Source organism: Bombyx mandarina, chromosome 28 (assembly GCF_030267445.1).
Source record: "Bombyx mandarina strain Sakado chromosome 28, ASM3026744v2".
In the NCBI taxonomy this organism is placed as follows: Eukaryota; Metazoa; Arthropoda; class Insecta; order Lepidoptera; family Bombycidae; genus Bombyx; species Bombyx mandarina.
In genome coordinates this window covers 5,052,813-5,072,263 of record NC_143233.1, presented here as the reverse complement: position 1 = coordinate 5,072,263, position 19,451 = coordinate 5,052,813, and the positions used below count along the sequence as shown (strand labels likewise).

The 19,451-nt window shown below is 39.1% G+C and overlaps 1 protein-coding gene across 8 annotated transcripts in view; it reads right to left on the bottom strand.

The window, feature by feature from the left end:
• The window catches only part of cyst (rho guanine nucleotide exchange factor 18 cysts), a 71,825-nt gene that overhangs the window by 8,994 nt on the left and 43,380 nt on the right, over positions 1-19,451 (bottom strand). For 4 of the 8 annotated variants that reach the window (XM_089739180.1, XM_089739182.1, XM_089739185.1 and 1 more), the window contains 12 exons: positions 19,087-19,244; positions 17,255-17,376; positions 16,443-16,469; positions 15,303-15,416; positions 13,583-13,692; positions 11,290-11,440; positions 10,352-10,508; positions 8,150-8,313; positions 6,497-6,604; positions 5,190-5,282; positions 4,778-4,887; positions 3,014-3,109 (listed from right to left, as the gene is read on the bottom strand). In XM_089739180.1, the coding sequence (XP_089595306.1) occupies positions 3,014-3,109; positions 4,778-4,887; positions 5,190-5,282; positions 6,497-6,604; positions 8,150-8,313; positions 10,352-10,508; positions 11,290-11,440; positions 13,583-13,692; positions 15,303-15,416; positions 16,443-16,469; positions 17,255-17,376; positions 19,087-19,244 (1,410 nt within the window). Of the gene's footprint in view, positions 1-286; positions 797-3,013; positions 3,110-4,777; positions 4,888-5,189; positions 5,283-6,496; positions 6,605-8,149; positions 8,314-10,351; positions 10,509-11,289; positions 11,441-13,582; positions 13,693-15,302; positions 15,417-16,442; positions 16,470-17,254; positions 17,377-19,086; positions 19,245-19,451 lie in introns of those variants that run through there. The other 4 variants (XM_089739181.1, XM_089739183.1, XR_016325569.1 and 1 more) reach the window with 3 other exon arrangements.

Here is a 19,451-nt window from a genome sequence, read left to right as displayed (position 1 = left end):
GTCTTCAATACATGTATTATTTGCGTTTTCTGCTTTATTTCTTGTTTTTTGTTTTTTTCATTTTAAAAGAATAATAAATAAATAAAAATGTTACCCTGAAAATTAAATAGAAATTGAAATCTGATGTTTACAAAATTGAATTTGATATTTACAAAAATTAATTTTATATTTATAAAATTGAATTTGAAATTTAATAATCTTCGAGACATTATTAATACTTTCCGAATACAGAACAACAATTAGAATCATAGACCTCATTTTTTATTGCCCAACACCGCTATGGGCTTCAATTTTTAAACTTGATACAGTTAATTGATTTACAGCGAATGAAGTTTAATAAAAATAGTGAGCGAAGCGACGTCCGTGGGTGCTTGATACAATTCACTTGCGTTTCAGATTAATGGGCGTGGCGATTTTTTATATCATTGTAAATAATCGTTAAAACATTACATTCAAATTTTAAAACCTATTTTTAAAAAAATGCATTAATTTCTGTCGAAGTTTCTATTACGTATCCGAAGTCGCATATTAAAACTAAATTCAATTTATGATTTATAAACTGACCATGAAAAATGTTTAGTGAAAATTTTAATCTCTATGAAAATAATAATTATGATTTAAAATATCGCCCGTCGGAAAGTGTAACAAACAATATATCGTATGAATAAAAAGCGTGTTGTTTGTAATAATAATAATGAGCACAAACTACTCATACGTCGGATACATAAGTTACTTACAGAGCATCAATAAAAATAAACATATCGAGCCTTTAAAATACGTTTGGATACTCGATATCCTGAAAAGCAACCATTTTATCTGTTTCAACAATATAATTAATATAAAAAAAAGAAAACATTGTATATACTAAACTTAATTAGGGCGATTTCCACTAAAATTTTCCTCTTTTTTTCTCTCCTATCTATGCTGATAGCCTTGAGAGACTACTTTAATTTCAACCTAGCGTGTAGGTGAGCTCTCGGGGCTCAAACCGGAGTGTTGCTAACACTGGCCCTAGCAAGAGCAGTGCTGCGTATAATCTACCACCGGATCGGAAACGCGACCCACTCAGAAGATCCGGCGAGAAACTAAGTGGGCTGTGTCTGTGAGTTAATTTACTCGCCGAGCCCTTTCGTCGCAAGCGACGGGTTTCGGCGAGGACAGTGACCGGTGCTTGAGGTACCTAAAAGCCCCGTCAATGGATCGGGAGGATCCTTAATGACAATTTTTCTCGGATTTCACGATTGACACACATAAATAAAACTGATTGTCATTACATTATATTATGACACGATAAAAAAAGACGAGAGATTCTATTTAATAATTAATTGTTTTTAAAGGTAGACTGCTTGGCTATGCTCCTGGAATTACTGACGTTCATAAGTGACTGTACCAAGTTACCATCAAGTGTGCCGTGTGCTGGTCTGCCTACAATGGTAGTAAAGGACTAGTTTAAACTAGTTTTAATTGAAAACATGAGTGGAGGAAGGGGATATGATACAATTTGTTAATTTTGAGCAAACGGGCAAAAAACTTTTGTTACTTCTTTTTTTGCAGGCAGACGAGCATACGGCCCACCTGATAGTGAGTGGTTACCGTCGCCCATGGACCACAGCAATGCCAGGGCAGAGCCAAGCCGCTGCCTACAGCTACTTGTACTTTTTCTTCGTACATAGATCCTTCATCACGTGCAATTTCTAAAAATAGCCTTTAAACCTGTAGATTTAAGGTCTAATATGATTTATAGGCACATAGCACCTTCATTTCATATAAAAACTCAAAAATCTAAACAATTGTACTTAACGCCTTCATTCACTCATGTCTCCAATTATATGACTCGTGAAACCCGAGAAAAATTAGTCTCTCAAATTTTTTACAAAATTATGTATTAGCAAACTTTGTTTTTTCAATTAACCTTTGTGTCCCTTAAGCTGCTTTCAGACTACGCTATACTATAGTGCCATATAGTATAGGAGTCTATACTTACCGTGTAATAAAAATGAAACCCGCAAAATTATAATTTGCGTAATTACTCGTGGTAGGACCTCTTGTGAGTCCGCGCGGGTAGGTACCACCACCCTGCCTATTTCTGCCGTGAAGCAGTAATGCGTTTCGGTTTGAAGGGTGGGGCAGCCGTTGTAACTATACTTGAAGCCTTAGAACTTGTATCTCAAGGTGGGTGGCGCATTTACGTTGTGGATGTCTATGGGCTCCAGTAACCACTTAACACCAGATGGGCTGTGAGCTCGTTCACCCATCCAAGCAATAAAAAAAAAAACCCAATAATATATAGTACAGTACAATGTGAACGTGTCCATAACAATGTATGGTGTGCGATATCGTTGTGCTATGAGCTATACAATATAATAATATGCTATTATATTATAGCGTAGTCTGAAAACAACTTGAAATACACAGATATGTAGGATAGGTAATGCACGTTTATTAAATCTATTAAATAATTATGTTTTACAGTGATGGTGGGTCGCCCCCAACCCCCCCGGGTCCCCGCAGGTGAAGTATTCTGATAAACCGCAACAAGAGTATTATACGCGAGATGGGTTATCCTTTTTTTATATGATTGAATGATTACTGGTGGGCCGAAGACCTTTCCGGTTTCAGCAGGAGAGGAGGGCGAGCAAGGACACAGCCAGGAGGGGTGGGATTTGCTAACAGCTGCCCGAGCGCAAATGAGATCTAACAACTGAAGAGCAGCTGCGAATGAATCTACTAACGAATCGGATGGTGTAGTTTCATTAATAAAGATTCAGAGTATCTTTAACTATTGATAGGACGTCATGTGAGTCCGCGCGGGTAGGTACCACCATCCTGCTCATTTCTGCCGTGAGCGGGGCAGACATTGTACTGAAAAACAGAGACTCAGAACGCATGTCTCAAGGTGGGTGGCGGTCTTTACATTATTGATGTCTGCGGGCTCCGGGGATCTTTTAAAATCTGTCGGACCGTGAGCTCGTCCACCCATATAAGTAATTAAAAAAAAAGTAAGATTACTTACGTCACTGGGGGACTCGTGGAGTCTGTGGTAGCCCGGAGGCGGCTGTTTGCTTTTCTCGTTGGCCAGTTTCAATGGTAACTGTTGTTTTACCATTTGCTGCGAACGCATTCAATTTTATATGTATTATTTGCGAATAAGATGCTGTTTCGGATTTGCGGGTAATTCAAAATTTAATCATCCCATTTAAAATCTCAATATCTATTTTTTTTAATTCACACGTCTACGCGAATAAAAAAACAACAACATAAGTGTATTTATTAAAGCAAGTCGAATTACATTTGACAACGGTAACAATGAAAATGTATGAACTACTTAGCGGTCTCACCGTTTCCCGGTGGGACTGAAATGGATTAATTTCGCGACAAAACAACTATGTTGTAATTAACATAGCACTGTATGTATAAAATCGGTCATTGTTTCCGTCGAACCCTCGACTCGTAACCCACAGACACAGCCCACTGAGTCACTCGCCGGATCTTCTCAGTGGGTCGCGTTTCCGATCCGGTGGTAGATTCTGCGAAGCACGGCTCTTGCTAGGGTCAGTGTTAGCAACGCCGTCAGGTTTGAGCCCCGTGAGCTCACCTACTAGTTAAGGCTACGCTGAAATGGCCTCTCAAGACCGTCAGCTTAGGTATAAAAAAAACTATACAAATACTGGCAAAATCGTATGCCGTGAGCACTCGTGAGCAAACTAGTAAAACCTACGGACTGCCGCACGAGGGACGACGGTTTGACGCAACGAATGGGTAACAAGCGATTACAATATTAATTAATTTAATGTGATTGACAATATAAGTTATCTTCTCTAAATATTGTTTTTCTAACGCGCGGACTGGTAGGTGAGCTCTCGGGGCTCAACCTGGGAACACTGACCGTAGCAAGAGCCGTGCTTCGCACAATCTACCACCGGATCGGAAACGCGACCCACTGAGGGAGATCCGGCGAGAAACTCGGTGGGTTTTTAACTGTATGATGATTTAGATTGATTGTGTATTTTTAAATGATGATTTACGACCATCAACAAAAAATGATTATTATTTCAAATTATGTGAAAAGTTACGTTTTGAGAAGTGTCAAAAGGGACTTCGTAAATGGAATAGAGTATAGTTCCTCGTGCATTATTATATCAACATTAAATCACTAGTTCGATTTCTCACATTGGAGCTGCTTCACACATGTGATTGTTTTTAAGTTTTCTTCGGACTTTTTGGCGGGAAAGCGAGGAGTGAAGCTGTGTGATTTGTTTTCTTTTCTCTATTTAGTGTTTCTTCAGGTTTTAATGTGTAATAACGGTGGTTTATTAACTGTTAAGTATCAGTGAAAGTGCACAAATATGGGAAAATGAAACAAAGCCGTTGGACGTAACTTCTCGGGAACCTCCAAAAAGCCCACTGAAAAAAATCTCAGTAAATGACCACCATTTTACTGAGATTATATTTCATCCCATATCATCTCATATCATTTCATTTAATTTCATCCCAGTTGACTAATGTCTCAAATTAATCATTTTCATTTCATTTCACGCCATATTATCATTTTTTTATAAAAATATATCATATCATATCATCTCATTTCATTTCATTTCATACAATATATATATATATATATATATACAAAATTAGGCTGTATGGTATGATACCTTTGCCTTTCCTTGGAAAAATAAAACGGCTACTACTACTAGTCCGTCTCTAAATTACAATCGATCCGAAAAGATTCAAGCTAATATGACCCTTATGCAGGTCCGCCCGAGGGTCGAGTACTCACGGAGATGGCGGAGGCGTGCACCGTGGCGCGGGTCTCGTTCTGCGCCGACAGCAGCAGCGGGGGCGGCAGCGCGGGCGCCGGGGGCTCCGCGCCGGTAGAGCCGCGGCTGTCTGCACACACACAGCACTGACACTCCACAGAATACGATAAACATTTTACTTTAAATCCTCTTTTTTTTTAATTGTTAGAAGGATGGACGAGCTCACAGACCACCTGGTGTTAAGTGTTCATCAAAGCCCATAGACATCTACAACGTAAATACCGCCACCCACCTTGAGACATGAGTTGTAAGGTCTCAGTATAGTTACAACGACTGACCCACCCTTCAAACCGAAACGCATTACTGCTTCGCGGCAGAAATAGGCGGGATAATAATTAAGTTAGGAAGGAATACAGTTGTTGTCACACGCACTTCTCCACTTAGGTTCTTTCCTCCTGGTGGTGTCGCTGACGCTGGAGTCTGGTGACAGAGTGCCCACACTGGCTATCTCCTCTTGAGATCCACCTGAAACCATTCACCTCAGTTAATAATATCATAGATAACAAAATACTTTAAATTAGACATTAAAGTTCTGAAGATTGAAGTGTTCGAATTCTTTGTAAAGAGTTTAAGGAGTGCTTTCGTATTGGTATTGGTAAGGCACTTGCACAGAGGATTTCTAAAAGCACTTTCTATTTAGTATAGAACATTAGCTTCCGTGTTCTAGAGTCCAGTTCGAGTTGATAATATTATTTGTACTAGAGGATGATTGAGCTTTGCTCGATTTCTTTTTTTTTTTGATAAATTGTGTTTTTTAGATATTATATTTAAATACGAATTACATATTCATATTATATTATATTATTTGTTATTTTCTATTAATATAAAAAAAGTTTATGATTATTGCAAACACGAATAAAACAACATTTTCTGAAAATAAACCGTAGCTAGATCGATTTATCGCTCCCGAAATCCCCTGTAGACTAAATTGTATGAAAATCGTTGGAGCCGTTTCCGAGATTCAAATTATATATATATATATATATATATATATATATTTATATACAAGAATTGCTCGTTTAAAGATATAAGATCAGATAGGATTTTTATATGATACCAAAAATATAAATAGACTCCTTTTTTTTCCTACCTAAGCTGATGGTCTGGACTGACCATGTCAGCGTCACCGAGCTAGTAGGTGACCGGATCTGAAACGCGACCCACTGAGAAGATCCGGCAAGAAACTCAGTGGGCTGTGTCTGAGGGTTAATTTACTCGCCGAGCCCTTTACAAGCGTCGGGTTCGACGAGAACCACGACAGGTGGTCGACTCCATGATTAAAGTTCCCTTCAAAAAAGTAAACTTAATTTATTTTCATCATCAACATGAGATCTTGTGATCCACCTAATCTACGACCTTCATGATTTTGGCTGCCAGTGACAGCCACATGACCGGTCTTCTACTGAACAATTTGTCTTTACGTCTTCGATGTTCTTTGATGATTCGAGATCTCCCCTCCTCCCTCCTCCCGGCGGAGTTATGTCTTCGATGAAATATTCTTTGATGATTCGAGATCTCCCCTCCTCCCTCCTCCCGGCGGAGTTATGTCTTCGATGAAATATTCTTTGATGATTCGAGATCTCCCCTCCTCCCTCCTCCCGGCGGAGTTATGTCTTCGATGAAATATTCTTTGATGGTTCGAGATCTACCCCCCCCAACCCTCCCCCAGGCGGAGTTACCGTGCTGCTGCAGCCTCTCCAGGCGCCGGTACAGCCGCTCCCGCTGTTGCTCGACGTCCTTCTGTTGTTCCGCCAGTTCTTGTCTCGCTGCTTGCAGCTGTTGTCTCTCTGCAGTTATAAGAAGAATCTTTAACTACGGTTTCTAACTAAACGGGATTTTTGTAATACTGAAATCTATTCATGCCATTGTTACAATGGCTTAATGATATCTAAATGTAGGTGATATACAGTGTACGGGCCAGCACACACATCAAATATGATGTACTATGTAATAACATACCGATGCATTTTACATCTAATGCCCGTATCTTTAGACGTTTCGTAAAATAGTCCTCCACTCTTAACTCATCCGATGATGCTCGAGAATTCCCTCCAAACTTACTCGAGTTTGGTATTTTTAGTCGACCATTACAATATTCCTCAACTGTCCTCGAGTGAGGTAATAATGATGAAAATTTGATCAAGCTAGCATCAAACCCATAGAGTTCTGTAGTCTATGGTCATTGTTTAATGTCAAAGTCAGGCTGCCGCTGTCTGTTTGACACTAGATGAACTTGTTTGATGTTTTGGTTGCTGAGTTATTCGTAAATATGTGTGCGTGCGGTAAATCTGAAAGTATATTACTTATTTTCTAACCTATTATTATTTTAGATTTTGGATCCGGCTTTGTATTTTTATTCGCCGCTTTTGTGTGATTTTGGTTGCATCGTGTTGTTGAAGTGCTTTTCCACAACCACCAGTTTATAATTATATAAATAAAACTTATAATCGCATTGACTTTATTTATCAGGTAGTAAGCAAAATATGTCTCTTATGTAGGTAAATAAAATAAAGAGTTTCAAATGTCTAACCTCGAAATATTGACTTTATTAATAAATATTATCAAACTTAAATTATCAAAATATGCGGGAATCATGCACAGATCCAGGCCATTGCACAACAATATCATATATTTCCATTTGCGGTCCACATACTATTTGGACATTGATAGAAAACCAGCCTTGAGGAACGTTCGAGGTACGTCGCGACGTACCTTGACTTGACAGTTCGCTTACTTCACTCCGGTTAGGAAATTTTTCCAAGGACGTTTGAGTGGAGTTTATTTTTACGACTAATCATACCAAAACGCGCGTTGGAGGTTGAGTCGAGTCGAGTTAAGCTCGTGTAAACGACTAAAGATACGGGTGTAAGTCATTCATTTTCCGTTCAGTTCGTGTACCGCCATCAGCAAGGCGTCGCGTACTCGCATAATGTCATTTTTATCATATAAACAGCCACCAGTTTAGTGTAAGCATATCAATAAGCAATTACTCAATATTGGTGTTGTTATCATTATCACAACAGAGGGCTGTGTGGACAAACCGTACGTACATACAGGGTGTTACAAACTACCCGCAAAGGAGAAAGGAGATTACATTGGGCCTTCTAACGAGTCCATTCACAATATTTAAGACCCGTAGTAACGCTGTATAACATACCCAAAAAAAAAAATTATTTTCATTGATGTGCAAACCCTATTTCAGTGTAACTAAATAGGAAACTACGTAGAATGTACCTACATTTCTGCGTGCTGCGTGCGCGTGTGTATGTATGCGTGTGCGTGCGTGCGTGCGTGCGTGCACGTGCGTGCTTGTGTAGGGATGCGTGCGTTACCGAGCGCGATGGCGGCGTGGTCGGCGGCGCGCGTGGCCTCCCAGGCGGCGCGGTCGGCGGTGAGGCGCGCCTGCGCGTGGCGGAGCTCCTCCAGCTGCGCGTCGTGCCGCGCGCCGGCGCCGCCCCACGCGGACGTGCGCCACGCCGCCACTTGCGCCTCCAAACTAAACAGTGTTAACAGATCTTATGTTAAGTAACGCAATCACAAAACTTGATGTGAGAAATTACAAATTAATAATATTTATCACAACAATTTTTGCCATTACAGAAAGTAAAACCACTTGCATTTATCTAGAACTAGCGAGCCCAGCAATCTTCGCTTAGGGAATTGTAATTTATTATTGATTTTGAAATGGCAAAAATTTTTCCTACTTACTTGACACTTATCATTATATTTTGGGTAATTCAAAATAACTAATCAGGTCATAAGTATTGTCACACAGTAAAAACTTTTCTTTTAGAATGCTGGCCACAAAAAAGTTTATTGAATTCGAATTTCGAATTGTTCATGAAAATAAAAATGTATACTTTTAGAATTTTACTCATTTTTAAATATGGAGTGGACGCTTAAAGAAGACCGTGTTGCAGTTATTGTGTTGCATCGTTGCGGTTACGCGCCAATTCAAATTTTTAACATACTGAAAATTTTGAATATAACCAAAAGATTCCTTTATCGTACCATCAAACGATACAATGAAGACTCTAGTGTAGATGACAGGTCAAGAAGTGGTCGCCCTCGGTCTGTTAGGACTCCAGCAGTGATAAAAGCTGTGAAGGCGCGAATTCAAAGAAATCCCAAACGTAAGCAGAAACTGTTGGCCCTTCAGATGGGGTTAAGCAGAACCACGGTGAAAAAGGTGTTAAATGAAGACTTAGGGCTTCGGGCATATCGAAGAAAAACAGGACATCGTTTGAATGCTCGTCTAATGGACCTGAGACTGAAGAGATGCCGCGCTTTGTTGAAGCGGTACGCGGGAAAAAAATATCGGGAAATTCTTTTTTCGGATGAAAAAATTTTTACCGTAGAAGAGAGCTACAACAAACAAAATGATAAGGTGTACGCACACAGTAGTGAAGAAGCGAGCAACCGTATTCCGCGTGTCCAACGAGGTCATTTTCCATCCTCGCTCATGGTATGGTTGGGAGTTTCTTATTGGGGCTTAACAGAGGTACATTTTTGTGAGAAAGGTGTAAAAACGAATGCAGTTGTGTATCAAAATACAGTCTTGACGAATCTTGTGGAACCTGTTTCTCATACCATGTTCAATAACAGGCACTGGGTATTCCAACAAGATTCGGCGCCAGCTCATAGAGCGAAGAGCACACAAGACTGGCTGGCGGCGCGTGAAATCGACTTCATCCGGCACGAAGACTGGCCCTCCTCCAGTCCAGATTTGAATCCGTTAGATTACAAGATATGGCAACACTTGGAGGAAAAGGCGTGCTCAAAGTCTCATCCCAATTTGGAGTCACTCAAGACATCCTTGATTAAGGCAGCCGCCGATATTGACATGGACCTCGTTCGTGCTGCGATAGACGACTGGCCGCGCAGATTGAAGCCTGTATTCAAAATCACGGAGGTCATTTTGAATAAACTTTAGTGTCATAAGAATCTATGTTTTGCTAAGTTCATTTTGGTATATGAATGGTTACATAATGAATAAACTTGTTTCAATTATTTTACATTAAACATGTGACAGAATTTATGACCTGACTAGGTATATTTTTATAAATTATAGCCTATGTTTTGTTCTAATGTGTAAGCTATATTATTGTAAAGTTTCATCAAAATCAATTCAGTCATTTTTGCGTGAAACAGTAACAAACATACATCCATACGTTCTTTTAAAAAAAAATTTTTTTAATTGCTTAGGTGGGTGGACGAGCTCACAGCCCACCTGGTGTTAAGTGTTTACTGGAGCTCATGGATATCTACAGCGTAAATGCGCCACCCACCTTGAGATATAAGTTCTAAGATCTCAGTATAGTTACAACGGCTACCCCACCCTTCAAACCGAAACGCATTACTGCTTCACGGCAGAAATAGGCAGGGCGGTGGTATCTACCCGCGCGGACTCACAAGAGGTCCTACCACCAGTAATATTTGCCTTTTATTATTAATTTAATATTAGTAGTATAGGAATATTTCCTATAATTCCAATATAACAAATGCAAGTAGCCAAGGGTAAAGCAACCCCATACCTGTGTATGGTGGTGAGGTGGTGCCACACGATGCAGGTGAGCGTGTAGATGGCGTGGTGCAGACGCAGCACGGCGTCGGGGTCAGTGACCTGCGCCGCCTCGCCGCCCCCCTCGCCCCCCTCAGTGGGCGTGTCCGTCGACATGCGCAGGGATACGCCTACGTTACAAGTATAACTTAAATTAGTACCAATTATTTAGTCATCGTAGCTTAAAGGATGAAGACGTCCGGTGCATTCGTATCTAGCGATGCACCGGCGTTCCAACCCCGCAGGCGGGTACCAATTTTTCCAATGAAATACGCACTGAACAAATGTTCACGATTGTCTTTTACAGTGAAGGAATAACAATATCGTGTAATAAAAATTAAACCCGCAAAATTTGTAATTTACGTAGTTACTAGTGGTAGGACCTTTTGTGAGTCCGCGCGGATAGGAACCACCACCCTGCCTATTTTTACTGTGAAGCAGTAATGCATTCCGATTTGTAAGGTGGGGCAGCCGTTGTAACTATACTGAGACCTTAGAACTTGCTTACTTAGGCGGGTGGCGCATTTACGTTGTAGATGTCTATGGGCTCCGGTAATCACTTAACACCAGGTGGGCCGTGAACAATTTCATCAATAAAAATAATAATAATAATAAAAATGTTTAAAATATTTGATATGAATTAAACTGAAAATGTTATATTTGATAAGTAAATTTTATAGAGTACTATTAATTTATTACATAGTAAGTTAATGTTCATATTCAAAGCTTAATTATCGTTCTTATATTTTGTAATTCAAGAGCATCAAGATGAAAACAGATTTTAAGTTAATTTGCTTTGCTTCAAGTTAATTAGCACACGAGCAAATGGAAATAGATGATACAATGCAGAGACATCGATCGGTCGTGTTGGCGTATAGGTTAGTAATGTTTATCGAGAGCAGTGCGCGAGACCCCTGTGCTTGGTGGCGTCGAACCCCGCGAAGGTGTCGGCGCGGCGCGGCAGCGCGGGGCTGGTGTAGGCGGCGGAGTGCCGCTCGCCCGCCGAGCTGGTGCTGCGGCCCAGGGCGCCGCCCCACGCGCACCCCGCACTCTCCAGCGCCTCCTGTATACATCACTATACATATTGTAATCTATTATATATATACGACCTTCTCTGGACATCAACTTCCACAATGCCCTTCCCAAAGAAGCTAAAGATGGACGCAGCAGATGGATGGAGTCACGACTCTCAATAATGGGGAAAACGACGCGAGGCTAGGCAACGCCTTGCCTCTGCCCCTGGCATTGCTGAAGTCCATGAGCGACGGTAACCACTCACCATAAGGTGGGGCGTATGCTCGTCAAAAGGGGGATGAAGATATATATATATATATATATTTACCTAATCTTGCCATAAATAATGTTACAATTAAAAATAAAATAAAATTCTATTGCAAATAACATTTATTACTTTTACAGTGTGTTAGTTTAATACATAAATATAAAACAATTTAAAGTATAAAAAGCTTATTTGAGTGGTCTTCATTGGCTGCAATACAGTCCTTTAAACGTTGAGGCCAGTTATCAATAGAAGCACGCACTCTTTCCATGGGAAATTTTTTTTACTACCAATCGTACGGATTGTTTTAGGGACTCCAAATTATCATGGCGTTCAGAGCAAGCTGTACTCTCTAAAACTGACCATAAATCATAATCCAGCGGATTAAGATCGGGACTAGACGACGGCCAGTCTTCAGCTCTGATGAAGTCCGAAACTTTCGTTTCCAACCAAGACTGCGTAGACCGAGCTTTATGACCTGGCGCCGAGTCTTGCTGGAAGGACCATTCTTGATTATTGAACATGGTGTTGTTAAAGGGCTTCACTACCTTCTCAAGAATGGTATCTTGATACACTTGTGCCGATGTTTTGATACCTTTTTCACAAAAGTATTGCTCAGTCACTCCTTCATAGCTAATACCCCACCAAACCATCACTGAAGTCGGATAGTGCCCACGTTGCACTCTGTCGACTAATTGGGAAGCTTGCTTAGAGCTTTGAGCATAAATACGGTCATTTTTTTTTGTTAAAATGTTGCTCAATTGTAAAAAATTTCTCATCCGTAAACAAAATTTTTCTATGACATTTACTATGAAATTATTCTTCCCTTTGCGTAACGCTTCAGTAGTTGTTTAGATTTTACCACCCTATTCTCTTTTAAATTATCAGTTAAGAAATCACCAGTACGTCTCTTATAGGCTGCAAGTCCTAAGTCATCTTTTAAAATACGCGACATGGTTCTAGGTGCTATCTCCCGAGATAAAATCTTTTGCTTTCGGACAGGATTTCTTCGAATTCTTTCCCTTACTGCTTTGACCACCTTTCTCGTACGAACACTACGTGGACGGCCAGGTCTTTTTCTGTCACAAACAGAGGAGGTCTCATTGCACCTATTAATAGCCCGGTACACAAACATTTTACTAATACCAAGCGTATGGAGTTTTAAAAACTGCATTTGGCTCCATACCTACTTTGTGTAATGCAATCACAGCGATTCGGTTCTCTTTATCACCCCACTCCATTTTAATATCGCAAAATATTGTACAATGTATTGGCGCCAAAATGAGAAAACTCAATGAGCAATCATATAAAAATGACAGATTCCAAATTCAAGTGTAATATTTGGTTTATTTTTAATTGTAACAGTATTTATGGCCAGACTAAGTATATATGAAGACATCGGTTGAGATGTGCCGTTGACATCTCAGTTATATTGTTTGGTGGCTTTCCTATCATTCATACAAACACTCTATTCCCTCGCACCAGAAATTCAGGACGGTAGCACCCACCCGAGCACAGATAATAAACATAAATTACTTATAGTTATGCAACTCAACAAAAATGTTTACATGTGTCGGCCACTAGATCGCTTCGCTTCGGTTAGTTTCTCATTGCTCCTGTAGATGGCAGTAACATGCTATATTTTATTTTTAATGAAGGATTTTGTAAATTTTCAGAAACCACAAATTGATAAAATTTAATCAATTTGTCTATAACAAATAAAGACTTGTATGATTTTTATTTTCTGTGTTTAGTTATACAATAATTAAATGCCTTAACTTTAACAACTTATAAGTTTAGGGGCATCCGCTACAAGGTGTCGCTAGTTGCCATACAAAAAAACATATTTGTCTTAAAGTATCGCTGTTTCAGGGCCCTACACCCGAGCGGGCATGCCTTACCACTAGTCTATAAGACAGGACTGACCTTGACAACGCGACAAACTTCCTGCCATATTGTATGCGAATCTATAGATGGCGCCACCAGCCTCACGTAGTCTGGAAACACCAAGCCCCCCGGCGATGACGTGTTTAGTCCTGAACAAAAAAAAAAAAACTTCACCTTTTTAACCACATTGAGAGAATGTTATAATACGAAGCACTGCTTTTGCTAGGGGCCAGTGTTAGCAACACTCCTGGTTTGAGCCCCGTGAGCTCACCCACACGTTAGGGCGAAGCTGAAATAGCCTCTCAAGGCTATCAACATAGTAATTAGTGGAGAGGTCGGCACCACTCCTGCTCACGCTAGTTGATGTGCTAGACGAATTAGGAAGAGGGTAGACAAACTTTTAAGGGTGTAGGACAAGGGGGAGATGTTCCACCGAGCGGGTGATATTGTTATATATCGCAATTCGGAACTTGTATATCGAGTGGTGAAAGGCGACATTTCGCTTAATACGCGACATTCATCTTTGTAATTAGAGGTGCGTTTTATTTGATATTATAACATCAACAGTTCGATGTTTTTAATTGAATTTCAATTAAATTTATTCCGTTCAAATATCCGAAGAAGCTTTTTTGTAAATATATTTTTTTCAAATTTTTGACTTTAAACTGACTGTAATGCTGCAGAAATGTCGCTCAAACCAAATAACTTTTCACCCATCGATCTCTTCAAAATTGTCTTGAAACTATGGTGACTGTCAAATATCTTTGTAGCTATCGTCATAAACTTAACTGCTCCTACCCTGCGTGCGATCGCAGCACTTCCAACAAAAGTAGAGACAAGAACCTCTCTATAGTATTTGCAACGCCTACATAAAGTATTGTTACGCCGATAAGAGTAACGCCATCTATCGCCGAATAGCCGAACAAATATCGAAGGTACTCGAGGAAGGTGAAATCGAGAAGCACAACGCCATCTATTGTCAGATAGAAGAAACACACATCGAAGCTACTCGACTTGCCCAGAATGTATTCGATAAATTTAGGATTGTCGACTATAAAAGCGTTGCAGAGATGGCACGCAGTCAGAAGTGAATTGAGAGCTTTAAAGTGTTCTGTACAGTTTTAATTTGTACTTTGGTGAAACATTTATTTATCCCGAAACCCAGCGCGTAACAGTATATCATCTTCTCGCATTAAAACTGTATAATCTCAAAACTTACTAATTTTACAGGAGAGTGTTTTAAAGGTGTAACATGTGATATTTTTTTTAATATTAATCATCTTTGAAACATTTATTTTTTAGTTTTTACCAGCTACACTATCTGTATTTTAAAGTAAGATAAAATTATGTATTAATTTTGTTAATAGTAGTCAAAACATAGGTAAACTAAAAAAAAAAACTAAAACTAAGCTACGTTCTTTACTACGAAAAATATCGATGCCTCCAATGAACACTACGCTAACTCCAAATTCGTAGGTTTACAGGAGGAGCGTTTAAACGAAAAAAGTTGATAAAATCTTTCTTATTGCAGATATATTTATGGTTTTTTTGTGTAACTAGCTGATTTCCTCTTGCTTCGAACCTCATCAATAATAATTTGTAATACTTTTAAAACAGTGAAGCGATTTGCGTGAAAAACGAAAATTTCAAAATTTTGAGTTTAGAGTGGAGGCGTCGAAATGGTTCCGAATATTAACTCAATTTCGAATATTTTTGAAAATTGTACACTTTTAATGCGAAAAGACGATATATGACTCACCCGTGTGAGGCACGTCCAGCGTAGAGGTTCCGGTGTGGCCCACCATCTTCATGTGCAGCGCCAGTTTCTCTTCAAGGAGTGTCGCCAGCTCCTTGTCTTTTGTCCTTAACGCTTCTGTTCAAGGCAAATTTTGAATTACGTCAATAATCGTGTGCACATTTATGAGGTTCGCTTGTGCGAGTGAACATACCGTATTGTCTATGGAAACGTACAAGAACATGTCGATACAATTATTACTTTCTTTTACATGTATCTATTATTTATTTTTTTAGTGAATTTTATGACCTGGTAACTAAGACCTTTAAGTCATGTCTCGTTTTAATTTATATTCTTATTTTTATCAAAAAATTCAATATGGAGTGAAATGAAATGACGATGATTAATTTAAGACATTAAACAACTGGGATGAAATTAAATGAAATGACATGAGAAGATATGGGATGAAATATAATCTCAGTAAAATGGTGGTCATTTACTGAGATTTTTTCAGTGGACTTTTTGGAGGATATCGAGAAGTTACGTCCAGCGACTTTGTTTCATTTTCCCATATTTGTGCACTTTCAAAGATATTAAACAGTCAATAAACCACCGTTATTACACATTTAAACCGGAAGAAACACTAAATATACAAAATAAAACAAATCACACAATTTCACTCCTCGCGTTCCCGCCAAAAAGTCCTGTATCTATTATTATGCTTATAATGATATAGATGAGATGCATACATTTTATATCCACTGCATCATTCTAATATTAAGTACGTTCACTCACACAAACACAATATTTAGATGAATCACAACGGACTTAAGACATAGAGCAAACAAAAAGGTTTCAATGAATTTTTGAATACATTTATTTATTTGCCAATTTTCCGTCTTAACAGCGATACGAATAACTCAACGTACAACATCGACTATATCTCTAAAAACACCAATAAACCAACTTCTACTATTACAAAAATAATATATATTATGTATTAAATAATCAAGGGACGGGATGTTAGTTTGTTTTTTTTTTTAAATTAAATGCGCTTGACAACTTCCAATTTTATACGCATGCGAATTTTTAGAATTTTTTTTTAAATGTTGAAACAAAAGGAAATAAAACGAATGAACATGAAAATATTTTTCGAAAAATCACCTTCCATGTGCCACCACGGCGTCTCATCTGTTCAATAATACAAAACGTTTTATAACCATAGACAAGGAATCACATGCGGTGCCATAGACAGTAAATTTTGTGATATCAGTAATAGGTTATCTTTAGCTAATTATGCTACTTAACATTTCCCATATTTATATCTAAATTGTATCGATGAATTTAATAAGGTCATTAATTCCCCAGATACACTTTAACCTAACGTTTGGTTCCATAACACATTTCATTAGAATTCAACACAAAATTTGTAATAGTGATTCACCTACCCACATTAGCAAGAAAAAAAAAATTTTTTTTTATTATTATTTAAGAATATTACTGTATTAAAGTATAGTCGAAACATACAATCAAACATCCAAATCATTTCAATTACTATTAAAAATTAAATATTCACACGAATAACCGTTTAATCAAATAATTGTTATTTTATATTTAGTGTCGGTATGGACAGACCGGATTCCGAAGACCTCCTCTAACCTTCCCTGAGAGATGGGGTCGAAGCCTCCAGTGTATTGTACGACGAATGCCCCACCCTACATTACTGCTTCGTGGCAGAAATAGGCAAGACGGTGGTACCCAATCGAGCGTACCATCACAAGCAAACGGGTGGTGTGCTGGTATAATTAAAATATAAAGCCACAAATACTTTAAAATTTATAATTATAATATTCTGTTGATGTTACAGTTAACATCTTAATCGCCTTTAACGACTTCAACATTATCGGCAGGCCAATTTTATTTAACAAAATAAACAGCACTCAATCTCTTTCATATTAAGATCTAATTTAGCTTGCCTGTGATCAGTCTTATATTCTCGTGTCTGGCTTCCAGCTGGCGTTGTCTCTCCTCCGCGGAGGTGGCCAACAACCCTGCCTCGGTCTCTTCCACCTCCTCGGGGCAGTTCTGGACTGCGGCTCTGGAATATAGTCATACATACTGTATGCGCGCGAGTTCATGTCCATCGAGCCAGAGGCTACGCGCGGGGGCAGCTCGCCCCGCCTTCGCCCGCCTCCCCGCATTTGTCTGAAGTCGAGTGTTGTCCTTGACGGTTGTGACGCGCGCTTATCGATATCGAAAATTTACGCAACGCTATTGTGTTATTTAACCATGACTACTTCGCTTCCAACAAATTCAGACAGAAAAAAACCTATTGAAAAAAGATACATAGTGATTTCGACTCTGATCTGTCGGTTGTCTTTTCATTTCATAGTGATTGAATTGGAATTTAAAAAATATGTTTCTCTATTAGAAATAAACAAGTAATTACTTATCACATTTATTTTATTTCATAAATTGCAAAATTACCTTAAGTTACATTAAACCAAATTGACAGCTGTTGACTAAATCGGTAGTTATTATCGACATTACCATAATTAACTAGGTCACAGCACTACCGCATTCCTCAGGATGGACATGAACTCGCGCGCCTACTGTACATTACGTACATACATTAAATTGAAGTCGTCGTGGCCTAAAGAATAAGACGTCCGGTGCATTCGTATGTAACGTTGCACCGGTATTCGAATTCCGCAGGCGGGTACCAATTTTTCTAATGAAATACGCACTTCGGTAATGTTCACGATTGACTTCCACGGTGAAGGAATAACATCGTATAATAAAAATTAAACACGTAAAACAAAAATTTGCATGATTAGTGGTGGTAGGAACTCTTGTGAGTCCGCACGGGTAGCTACCATGGCTATTTCTACCGTGAAGCAGTAATGCGTTTCGGTTTGAAGGGCGGGGCAGCCGTTGTAACTGAGACCTTAGAACTAAATATCTTTTTTTTTATGATTGAGAGATTACTGGTGGCCCGAAGGCCTTTCCCGTTTCACCAGGACAGGTGGGCGAGCAAAGGCTCAGCCAGGAGGGGTAGGATTTGCTAACAACTGCCCGAGCGCCTCCGAAGGAGACCTAACAACTCAAGAGCAATTGCTTCGCGAATGAGTCTAAACTAAATATCTCTAGGTGGGTGGCGGCATTTACGTTGTAGATGTCTATGGGCTCCGGTAACCACTTAACACCAGGTACGCAATAAAAAAAAAAGTCTGCCTATTGTACTTAAGTTATAAGTGATTTTTTTCTCATTTACCTTCTCTACACATTGTTATTGTTATGGTGTGCCTAAGCGAAATAAAGTGTTTTAGCTCTAAAAAAAATTACGAATTTAGACAGATAGGCCATATGGTCTAATTAACCACGGACTCTATATTTGTTTGACAGATTTTTTAGTAAACAGTCCCCAAGCAAATTTACACTTTATTCGTATTGTTACGCCGGTAAGAGTAACGCCATCTATCGCCGAATAGTCGAACGAATATCGAAGGACCTAGTAGCACCTAGAATGATCGAGAAGTACAACGTTATCTATTGTCAGATGGCGGAAACTACTACTAGAGATGTGTGGAATATTCTCGATAATTCTAGGGATGAGGTATCGGCTATAAAAGCGTTGTAGAGATGGCACGCCATCAGTCAGTAATCGGAACAAGCAAATTGAGAATATTAAAAGCGTAGCGAAGTGTTTTAAGTGCTCTAAGTGTTGAGTTTTTAGTTGTACTTTGGTGGAATTTTATTTATCCCGAACCCCAGCGCGTAGCAGTATTAATAAGAGGGTATAATTTACCTTATGGCCTGTATCCAAGTCTGTATATCCTTAGGCCTGTGAACTCGCAGCTCGAACATTTCAGGTTCGTTGGGGCCGCTGCAGATCAGATACAAGCCCCTGCCCTCAGCACCCGCCTTCTCGCGGACCAGCAACTTCACGAGAGACACGACTCCGGTCTGAAAAATAAATCACAAATCATTTAATAATACTAGTAGTCCCCCAATAGCCGAAATTCAACTATAATTAATTATAATTATAATAAATAAATAAATAATAAATATTTACTAACAATCGCGCCACGTTAACTGGTCCTGTGATAAGTTCGTAAAGAATTTGTGTTACAGGTACCAGATAACGGAAATAATGTAAGATTTTTATTATAT